The following is a 12,359-nucleotide window of genomic DNA, read 5'->3' on the forward strand; positions in this document are numbered from 1 at the left end:
TTTTTTTGCCATAAAATTTTTATTTTTTGAAATTACTAAAAATCATATAATATTTTTTTCTTATAGTGTAGGAAACATTTTTTGAAAATTTGAAGTAGATTGCTTGAAAAATGAAGAAGATATGTTTTAGTGACTTTTTAAATTTCCGAGAAAATTAACCTTTAAAAATTTGCTGTCTATACGTTTGTATCGGAAACTTTTTACAAAAAATAAAATATCTCAAAAGTTAAATGATATTTCTATTAAATGAAATTCTATAAAAACCGGCTTGTACTTGAAGCTTTCATACAAATACCAAGGTTATTTAATGTAATAAAAGTGTTGGACCCCTCTATGGCCTTATGCAGTTTAATAAAATTATATTGTACTTTAAGTCCTTATAAAGTTATTTGTTTACAACTACTTGTGTTGTGTGAAAAAAAGTAACTAAAATGTCAAAAAAAAATAAATTATTTTTTATTATGTATAAAGTTAACTAACATCTTAACACAAAATTGTGCACAAATTTTTTTTATCTCAAATGATTTAACCTATTAATATTGAATTTTTGAAAACAGTATTTTTCATATTTTTAGTAAGCATCTAGCTCAGAAGCATACAGCCTTCCTTTTATACTTAAAGAAAAATGAACATGAGGTACTAGTAATTTGCACTAAAAGCAAAAAAAATAATTAGGAATTTGAAAAAACTCAGGGAAGTTTCTGGTCACTCATAGAAGACTTTTTGACTTAACGAGTGGCAACCCTGTTAATCGTAAAAAACATTGAAAAGATACTGTAAAGCTACTTCGAATGTGTCTTTAAATAAAAAAAATTATTTGATGATTACAAATTTATTTTATCTATATGGTAGATTTTTTTATTTCAAATCAAAATTTTTCTACTTAACATGCAAAAATTGTTTAAAAGTCAGGGTTTCCAAGTTTTTTAACTTTATTTTCTAGGTGTTATACTTATCGAAGTACAAAATTATCCCTAATTGTATTTTCCAAATATTACCATCTAAAAAAACAATTTAATTTAAATCATTTTTTTATAACTTTAAGAATATATTACTTACCTACTATCAAATAGCTAGAATTAAAACTAAAAAAAAAACATTAATTAAACTTTATTTTTAAATAAATAAGCAGTTCATGACCGGTTATCTACAGATGTGTAAAAACTTTAGTAGTGAAACTTCAGAATGTATTACTTTTCGATTATTATACGAGTTAAATTAAATATTTTATAAAAAATAATAAATAAACTAAATTTATTATTCATAAAATATAAGGTGTTCAAGTATAGTGTTAATTTTAAGCTAAAAAAATATGTGTAAAAAATGTTTAAAGAATTTGTAACTTTCAAAATTAGTTAAACCAAAGGGTTGATCACACCAATTCGAGTTGTTGTGATCAACCCTTTTGTTAAACTTGAGTTTGTCTCACGGCATACGAAAGTCCAGGATTCTGCTCTGCAGACTTTCACCGATGTTTTTGTTAAAAATCAGTTGGTAACAATTAAAGTTAAAAATTTTAAAACCTAGGTCTTAGCAATACTTTTAAACTGTAAGGTTTTATTCATAAAAAACAAAGAAAATCATACTTTAGTGATTTATTCAATTAATGTTACTTAAACAAACAAAAAAAACACGATTTCAAATACAATAACAACTAAACTCCTTTTTAGGAGTTAGTACGGTTTTATGATATATACAACTAGCAGTATCTATTAATTGCAAATTATAGTATAAATTATTTTTTTATAGTATAAGTATAAATCTAATAAGGGGCAGAATATAATATCAAGGCTTTATAGGCTTTTAATTAAAAATAAAGTTTTATGTGTGTTATAAGGTCATGTTTTTTAAACTAATCTATAGAAAAGCTGTGCAACTAATTTTTTGTTTCCTCAAACAACTAAAGTTTTAATGAAGTTTTTTATTATACTTGGGTTTATTTTAAGCAGCTGTAAAGAAAGCTTGACAGCTCAAATAATCAATTTAATTTAATTTTTTAAATATACAAGTTAAGCGAAATAATTGATTGCTTTGACAATACATACTTTGCAAACATAGTTTAGAAAACAGTATTTTAAGGACGGAATAAAACAGTTTTCAAATTAAATGTAGCAGAAATGTGTTAACTAGTTTTAAAAATATTGTGACAACTAAATTCAAACTGTTCAAATGATTTTATAGAAATACAACTGTCAAACCAGTTTGTTGATTACGAAAAAGCTACTAAATCACACAATTTATTATTTTTTTCAAAGAAACTTTGTTATCCTAACGCTCAAGACTGGAAACATATTTACACACACTCATAGAAAGATATATAAAAAATTAACTAACAAATGTATCATATAAGTGGACCAAAAATAGCACCTACTGTATCACCCGAAATACAAAGTATAAGATGTCTTCTATTTAAACAAAACGACATTTTGGCACTTGGGCGAACGTTATAAAAACAACTGATGCAACCAAAAGTGTTTGTATATGACTGGTTGTTATAAAATTGTTCGATAATTTACAAAAATGTTATTAAAAAGAGTACAAAAAGAATCAACGAATGACTTGAACTTCCGTTTCTTCTTATTATCTGTGAAGCAAGAAAGACTGTTATATAAACTATAGGTCTCAGATTCCTTCATGTTGGAGTCATTACATTCTGCAAATAAACAACAATTAGATGATTTTAAAACTCAGTAACTGTTAAACCTTAAAAATATCAAAATATATAAAATGTTTGGAAGACTACACTGAAGATGAATGCAGTGTATTTACCCACGCTCGTAACCAGATTTATCTGGAATCAATCCATATCTTACCTATAAAACTTGGAGGTGTTTAACCAAAAAAGTAGATTGTTTAAAATGTTGTTGTAGCTTTGTTTAATTTAACTCTAAGTTTTAACTTCCATGTTTAATTGTTTTAAAAATGTTTGTAAAGTTTAGACGTCGCATTGTAACTATTTTGTTTAAACAATATTTTTAAAATCTAAGCGTTTTATTTATTACATTATAACCTATTGATAACTAATTTAGACTATTTAATTCATTATATAATTTTAATTTTATTCTTAAGGGTAGTTGAAAAATCTAGCTTTTGTAATAAAATATTGTTATAAACAAAATGGATGTTCTAAAATTAAATATATATTAGTTCATTTTCTTATTAATAAGAAACTATTTTATACTTAGTGAAATTCAAAATTGTCAAAATCTTAAAGGTTTTAAAACATTATACTCTAGATAAATTTTAAACTAAGTAACCGATGAATTAAGAACACATATTTAGTTTTGAGAATAAAGCAAAAGTTACTAAAATAGGAGGAAGTTTAAATTCCTGTAATTTAATACATAGAATATTGAAAGAAAGTAAAAGATAAAAAAATCATACCTATTTAAATTCAAAGGATTTTTACAAGATAATGACCAACATTTTAGAAACTTTTGAAAACATACAACTTATGGCTTACTAAGACTTGGATTAGAAAGAGGTCACTCTGATAAGTATTAAAAAAATAATACATTTTACTTCATTCAAATAAAAGAAATACAAACAACTTTAAAAAGATAAAAATAGCATAAATGTCTTCAAAAATATAAAAACTATTAAGCTTAATTCTAATTGTGAACTAAGCATAGTTTAACACCAAAAAAATTTATTTGTACTAAGTATAAAATAGGAAAGAAAAATAGTTTGCTTAAAAAACAACTTTTAATCTAAAAAAGATAGAAAAATAAGTTACATTATCTTATATTAGTGTTTCTAAAGATGTTCTCATTAACTTATATAGAAATTGCTTAACCTAAATTAAATTGTATGTTTAAGTCTACTGAAGGCAGGGGTGCTATAATAAACAAACATAATTAGAAGTAAAAGTTTAAATCTAACTGAGTTTTTTATTTTATTTTTTGGCACTCACCACTAATAAAAAAACAAATTTACATTTTTTTATGAAAAACCTCTTTCAGTAACTAAGGTTGAAAATAGTATCTATTATCAAAACTAATACTATCATAATAACTTTAACATTTGTAAAGTTCTAAAATTCAATAAAATTTTTGTATAAACGAACATTTTTCTGGGGATCACATACATCAGCATATGGGAAACATATGTAATAAACTGTGTTTTGTTATATAACTAATTAAATATAATATAAAATATATTAAATTTATTATTTCTTTTTATACGCCTTACAATAGAAGCTTTGTTGATTTTTTAGAAGTACTTATTAATAAGCATTCACCAAGTATATTGTACAATGACATGAATTGTAAATATTTCTTGCTTATTTTCTAGGCGTAAATTCAGAAAAAAGTGATAGGTTATTGCCCTACTTAAAAAAAAATTAACAATTATCTTACTTATCTTGAAACACCTCTTACTTTACTGAGAAAAAACTGTTAATACTTTTATACGTCATCTAAAAGTATGTGAAACTAACATTTTGCATTACTATGTTTAGAAGTAGATAACTTTTCCCTATTGCTTCGTTCGAGAGAGTTCATGATCATCCTGTTAGCAACCGAAGCGTTCGTTGCTCTTGAAACTCGCGACATGTTCGAAGCAAGAGATAAGGTACTTTTTCCTACAACAATTTATTTAAAAAGTAAAAAAATTGTATCGAATGTTTCATAGCTATCATTTCAAGTAAAATCTACGTAGTTATGTTTATGAAGTCTATATTTGATTTTGAAACTTTTGATAAAATTGTAACAATAAAAGTTTATAAAACGTTGTAAGTATACTAGTTAAAAGATTTAAAGAAATTAATATCTAGTAAGCTTAAATCTTTTACTATTATTACTAATCTTAAATAGAATACTTGTTTAAAATTTTAAGAGTTGTTTTAGTAAAATAATTAAACCAACTACTAAAAAATGTTTACAACAAATTTTTATAAGGGTTTATTATATTTCACATATTAGGAAACTTACATATATGAGTTAAAAGCTTTTAAAAGCTATTAAATCTAATGCAATTAAATTGAAGTATTAATAAAACTTTCAATTGGTACTATTCGAAAACTAATATACAACTATAAGCAATCTATAGGGAAAGGTTTGTAACCAATATATTCTTTTCAATTTTTTATTTCGATTTAACTATTATTTTGTAAAGTTTAACTTTAAATTATTTTGAGTTTAATGTCAACGGTATAGATATAGTATCAAAAAATTTAAGCATGAAATTTATTCGAAATTTTCCAATTATGTGCAACTATAAAATAGAAAAATATTATTGGTCTATGTTACTTACTTTAAAAAGTTTTACATATCAAATAAAAAAAAGATGTATATCTTAGAACTTAAAATAAATATTTTATAACTTGTTATTTCAATTAAAAAAAGGAGGTACTGCTTTCAACAAAAAAAAAACTACAAAAAAATATTCGAATTTCTATTTAAATTATTTTAATAAAGTTTTATGTTTTTATAACAAAAATTTAATTTTTTTACTTTAAAATTTCTGCTGAATTATGTTTTAAAGGAACGATAAAAGTTTTTAAAGTTGGTTATTATACTTAAAAAATACATACTCGAAAATTTACGTATTAATGTATTTTTTACAATAGTTTAATGAAAAATTATTTTTGATTGCAAGCAAGTCAAAACCGTTTTTTACGTTTAAATTATTTAAGGAACTAGTAATAAATTTTACATCTAAACATGAAAGTTTTAAGCATTTTAACATAAAACTCATCTTAAAATTGATTAATGAATTTAATACTTCAAATATTTTTTCATGAGTATATTTCGCAATAGAGTCTTATTTAAATTTTATCTAATCAGGAGAAACTATGTTAGCCCAGGAGTAGAATTTTCTGCACTTAACCTTTTTATCCTTTGTACTCTGGCCTAGGAAAATCAAATGAAGTTTTCCTAAGGTTTTTTGAGTCATATGACCCTAAATTACCTTAAAAAACACTGTTGAGTTTTTGAAAAAATGATTGAACAATTTAAATTGAAAAAAAAAAGTTTACCATCAACTTATCTTAAGTTTAAAAACTATATACCATATCAAATAATATATGTATTTAATTCTAATTTTTTAAATAACCATACATGTAGGTATTTAAGGTTTTTTGTGTATATCAATCAGGTCTTAATTTTTTGGTAAAATTAAGCAATATTTTAAGGTAATTCTAACCAATTAAAAGGTTGTAATTCAACTTACCTTACTTCTAAAACACTTATAAAAAAAAAGAATCAGTTTTAAAGACAATAAATTTATAATTTTCTAGTCATTTAAATGTTATTGGCCGCTGGCCAGCCCACTAAGCTTTGATTGCAAGTTAAAATAAGGAGAACTTCAGATGTAATTAGAAAATTCAAAAAAGAAATAAGTTTTCTTTGTGATTATAATCATATAGAAATATTAAAGGCATCCGATATTAAAGTATTTTATGTAAACTATAAGAATTTTTAAAACAAATTAACAAAAACTTAACAAAAAAAAAGTATTTCATTAAAAATATTGTTAATTTTACTTAAAATTTATTTTTACTTTATCTTTTCAGTTCACCTTAATCACATTTTTAATATTTTATGAAGCATTAACTATTTTATATACCTGATAAATATTTTGATGAAAAAATTAATAAACAAAATATAATGAAACAAAAACACACGTTAACATCAGAATAAGTGTTATTAAAATATAAAACAAACACAAAAATTGAAGAATGTTTTGTGTTTAATCAAGCTTACAACTAAGCAAATTAAACATGCATTTCTTCTTTTACAACGTCTCAAAACAAAAAACTAAATGCTACAATTTTAAAGATTGAGATTTAAAAATAAAGCTTACCGATGTTAAGATAAGACAAGCTAAATATGCTGAAATAATGTATTAAATCTTTTACAATGGTTATTGTAATATCACTCTCAAATAAAGACTTACACTTAATACTACAATGAAAATCTAAAAAGATAAAAACATTCCAATTATACGACTTGTATAGAATAACATATAGTTTAAGTTATAGTTTTATGATGGCAACTATTTATAAAAAAATACTATTTTAAATTGACAGTAAAATATGATGCATGCAGTTTTCTAGTTAAGGGTGATATAAAAGTTCTTTTAAACAACTTGTTCTTAGTTTGCATATTTTTTATCTTAAGTAACTTATTTTTTATTAAGTAAGTTGCTTTTTTATCTATCTAAAAATTCAAAGTAACTTTTGAAATACTAAGGTAAAGTTGGAATGTTAAACAGGTTTCTTATGGAAGCAACAAAACAAAAGACTGTTTCACTAAATATCTATCTTCTCCGACAGTATTAAAGCAATACTTTATAAACTTTCATCAGACTTGTCTTTATTAGACAAATAAACAGTTTTTTTTTAGTACGTTTGACATTTTTTTTAACAAACGTAATTAAAACAAAATATCGTTAAGTCATAAAATGCTTATTTTTTATATATTTTTGAAATTTTACAATACAAAATTTAATAATTATGTAAAGATTATTTCTTGTAAGTTTAAGGCATTTCACATAAAAAACCTAAGAGGAGAAATTTTAAGAAATTTTTTATAATTTCCGAGAACATTGATCATAGATTTTTTTCTCAATACGATTGTATCAAAATTATATTTAAAAAATTTTACTTTATATAAGAAAATTGCTTAGCTAATCAGCATTTTGTAACACATATAAACTATTAGTTTAATTAACAACAATGAATGAAAGTAGAAAAAATTAAAAAAAACTTAAGTGTTGAATGTTATTTTATTACTTTTAATTAGAAATGTAAAATGTCAAAACATACATGTATGCTAAGAAATATAATTTTTTGATAAATAATGCTTTTACAAAAGCTTATTTTTCGAATGGTGGACTTAGTTTGTTTTGAATTTTTAAATGTTTTTTTCATTCATACAACTCTATGTTTACAACACTAAAAAACTAAAAGTTGAAACAACAAAACACAAAACATCTACAATGATAACTTCAACGACACCAAGCAATCTTTGCACCACAGAGACACAACCGAGTGGCAAACAAGTAACAGTGAACCAGCACACTCCCGTTTGACAAACAAAGTGAATTAAAAGTAGCAAGATGCAAATACACAAAAACCTGCTGCTAATATAAAGCGTACAACAAATATTTAGATGCGGTGATTTATCAAACATGCCAACGGTTTTCACTTCACAAACTTTTTTTATTTTGTTTTAAGTTTACTAAAAAATGATAACTTGTTGTTTAACAAAACAATAGATACATTTGATAAACCACTTAACCTTATTCTAAATATATGTAGCTATAACTAGTATAAAAGCAGCAGTCGATTTTAAATAGTTTATTTAAAAACCACAAGATTACGTGACTAAAAAAGACAATTGTAAGAGTACAGTAAAAAACAAGCGATTTTCGCTTAACTGAAATAAATGAAAGATTATACCAAATAAAAAGCTGTAGCAAATAGTATGAAAATTATTAGTTTTGCGTAGATAACAGACACAATATAAAAAAAGCAATAATTAACAACCATATAAGATACATTTGATGTAAACATTGCAATATTGTAAAACAAACAGTTTAAAAACACTCTTTTTCGAGAAATAAAACTAAAAATCGTTAATTGTAAATAAAATGTGTTTACAAAGATTAATAATTATCATTAACCATTTAACTATATTTTTGAAAAGTCTTTACAAAATAAAATTTTGTCAACGATCTACAGTATTTATGAGAAAATCATTTGACCATAAGTTACATATTTTTTTTAGGAAAACTATGTTTATGCTTTATATTACTTTTCTACAAAGTACTGTAAACAAGATGTACCATATATTTGTATCTAATTGCTGTGCAAATATTTATAAATGATTTTAGAAATATGTAATTTGTATTTTTCACATCAATACTTTGTTTGATTATACTTAATATAAAATATTTGACTCTACTTGTAAAAAACTAGTAATGTAGTAATAGATAACGTAGCACAACTGATATAAATAATGAATTAGTTAATATAACTAATTCTAAAATGTAGAATCGAATGTTAAAATTAATTTAAAATTATATTGTAACTCACCTCAACTTACATAGATAGTGTTAAACAAGTTTTTGTTGAAGAAAAAAATTTGAAATTTTTTGTTTTAAAACTAAAAACAGCTCAAAGTATACTAAAATCAGGGTTGCCACTCCTTAAGTAAAAAAAACTGTGCTGAGTGACCTTAAATTGACCTGAGTCATCCTGAGTTTTTTCTAACCCTAAAAAAAATTCACAATCATGAAAAAACCAGTTCGTCGAAAAAACTGGTTACAGAACAACAAAAAATTTAAACTAAATTAAATAAATCTCATTCAAATATATTAAAAACTGGCCTAAGATTTTCAAAATCCTAAAACTATCCAGAAACTTTTAATTAAAAAAAAAACTATCCTAAATCAGCCTGAGTTTAAAGAACAAATTAAAAATATCCTGAGAGTGGGGCGACCTTGTAACATTTTCTGATAAAAAGTTTTTAAGTTTTCCTACCACTGTTTTAAAATTCAATACATAAAAAATATTTTACTTTAAATAATTAATTTTGATACCGCTTATATTAAAACCTGTACTTTTATTAAGCGATAATGAATGAACTTCATTTCCAGTTTTCTTAACTTAGTTTACAAGTAAGGAATAAATTATAAAAACTTATAATGTATACGTATCATAATTACATGGGAAAATGTGAAACAAACTAATTGCTAAAACAATACAAGTAGGCAGAATACCAGAAGTAAAAGCAATAATAAAAACCAATCATAATTATACAATCTACTTTTTGCAAACCTTTTTCTCCGTTCAACTTTCGCTCGGCCTTTTCTTTCGTCTTGACAGTGGCATCGGTGAGGAGGCGCACCTGCATGTTGGCGAACTGGGTGTTCAGCAGCCGGTCCGCTTCTTCCACGGAGGGAAGCATGCACAACGCGTGCTGGTTACCCGTTCTGTTCAGTCTCAACCGCCTGCAATGATAAAAATTAAATGGAAAACAGTTAGTTAACTTGTTTTTGTTTGTCTAACTTATACCTTCACTAACTTTAAACGACCAGTATTTTCATATGTTTAATTTACTATACATAGTAAAAAGAAAGTTGAAACAAATTTTATTCTATTTATTAACTTTAGGGGAAAGTATAAGTAAAATTGCCCAGTAGTAACTGTTTAATGAGCTTAGATGTTATGACAAATAGCCTGTATCGGAAAATTAGGGATAACCGAAACTTTGACAACAAAGTCTGAAAACTATAACTACTTTTAGTATAAGTTTGCTAAAAACAAAGAATATAAGGCCAGCTACTATCTCAAATATAGACATCATTGTATACAGTTGAAGCTAAGTGGGCAAGTCATTATTCATGTGTAACCAATTATCTAATGATAGTTTAAGATGTAATTTTTAATTATGAACAAAAAAATTAAAATTATTCCTCTAAATCTTTTAAAAAATAATTTTGAGTTTAAAAACGTTCAGTAGAATTATTCACCTTATTAATTGAACAAAGCAGTAAATATATCAGAACAGTGATAGCTTTAGTACTGTCGATTTGGGTAGAAACACAATTTAGAACTATGAAATAAACACACAGTAACATAACATTTAGAGGGTATTTAGACTCAAATCTAAATGTAAACTGTTTATGTATTTAAACTACAATTATAGTAAATACATATTATTAATTTACTATACTTAATTTTTTTACAATTATACACATAAAAATTATTAACAATTTTAACTTTTTACGTTTCCATTGAACAACTATTTTATTAATTTTTAAAGTTTATAGGTCATAGGAAAAACTTGCAACAGTACTAGTATTAGTTTATTTTCCTCAAAAACCTTAAATCTAACTTGTATTAAAATATATAAATAAAGTTGTGATCAATTAATTCATTAGGAGCTAAGTTCCTCTTAGTTTACGATTGAAAAACACAGTGACGAGATATAAAAACTTTAACTGTGTGCAAATAAATTTCGTAATACAGGATGTCGTAGAGGAGCAAGATGAAAAGGAGCAAGGTACTTCACAAAAATTGGTATCATTTCAAAAATGTTCTGACAAAAGTTACTAGAAAAATATATGAACTTGCCCTATCGTAAAATATAGTGCCGAAAACCTTGTATACCTTCACCAATATTTAATATATGGAAACGAGTGTTTAAAATAGGAAGAACTGGAGAGGATAAAACATATACACATCTTTAAATTGCTTGAACAAAATCTTTAGAAGATTTTTTAATCAATTGAAGTTAATAATAATGAAATACTTTTACAAAGTGTTTTATGAAGTCATACACCTTAAGTTTTTGTAATAAAAAATTCCAAGACAAAAAGGATATAACAGTTTATTTATGTAAATTAACATTAACTTTTTAAAGATAACTTTCCTGAGTAATATTAAACAGAAATGAGCAAGACTAAAAAACAAATTCTATGTATACTTTTGCAGCTTTTATTTTACTCAGCTTTACTTGTAACAAACCTGAAAAGCTTTAATTGAAGTCCTACTTGCTTGTCAGTCCAAGATGGGTTGAAACCGTAAACTTCAACACATTTCCTGTATTCTCCTTCTTCATACTTATTCTTCTGTTTAGACAATGAGCTATAGTAATCAAAATTGTCTCCCTGTAGTGAAAGTAAGCTTTAGCCCTTGCATGCATAATACATTAAACAAATATTAACATTAAAAAACAGGTTTAAAGTTATTTGTAATGATTTCGTAGTCACTTTTACCATATTTTTTTTTCAATTAAGGGCAAAAAAAAGTATAATTGCAATTTTATAGAAGAATTATGAAAATTACATAAACAAATTGCTTTTTATCTTTTTATAAAAATCTACTTGACATGGTAGTAATAAAAATTTACTACATAGTTATTAATTATTTTTATAGTTTAAACTTTTAAAAGCATCTTAAGTAAATTTTATAACACCTTTATTTATATGTAAATGTAATTAGAAAAAAAGAGAGCTATTATTCAAATAAAAATAACTTTATTTTATTTAACTTTGCTAGGCTACCTTAACTTTAAAAATTCATAAATGTTACATTGCACGAGCTAAATAAAAGCTACGAAAATTTAGAAAACTAAATACCTAGAAAAAATATTCAACAACTTTATGCTGCAGTGAAAAAATTTAAAAAGAAATACATACAATAATAATCCGATTTTACTAAGTAGATACAAAGTAGATACAATAACAAACTAAACCACAACAAACAAGACAAAAGTAAAGGAAAAAAAAACAAAAACAAAGATTTTATTATATTTTAACAGTACATTTTTAGTTTAGCAACCAAAATTAATTTCGGCTTTTGAACATGTACAAATTAATTAACAATACTTATGCAGATTATCAGAATA

General features: G+C 24.3%; 1 protein-coding gene across 4 annotated transcripts in view; it reads right to left on the reverse strand.

Annotated features, from left to right (window-relative positions):
• Nucleotides 1-1,656: 1,656 nt before the first annotated feature.
• Nucleotides 1,657-12,359, reverse strand: part of LOC145832747 (uncharacterized) — a 41,667-nt gene continuing 30,964 nt past the window's right edge. For 2 of the 4 annotated variants that reach the window (XM_082940083.1, XM_082940081.1), the window contains 4 exons: nucleotides 11,477-11,619; nucleotides 9,785-9,957; nucleotides 4,439-4,582; nucleotides 1,658-2,653 (listed from right to left, as the gene is read on the reverse strand). In XM_082940083.1, the coding sequence (XP_082796209.1) occupies nucleotides 2,652-2,653; nucleotides 4,439-4,582; nucleotides 9,785-9,957; nucleotides 11,477-11,619 (462 nt within the window). In that variant the 3' untranslated portion in view covers nucleotides 1,658-2,651. Of the gene's footprint in view, nucleotides 2,654-4,438; nucleotides 4,583-9,784; nucleotides 9,958-11,476; nucleotides 11,620-12,359 lie in introns of all 4 variants that reach the window. The other 2 variants (XM_082940084.1, XM_082940082.1) reach the window with 2 other exon arrangements.

Source organism: Thalia democratica, chromosome 3 (assembly GCF_965202585.1).
Source record: "Thalia democratica chromosome 3, ktThaDemo2.hap1.1, whole genome shotgun sequence".
Lineage (NCBI taxonomy): Eukaryota > Metazoa > Chordata > Thaliacea > Salpida > Salpidae > Thalia > Thalia democratica.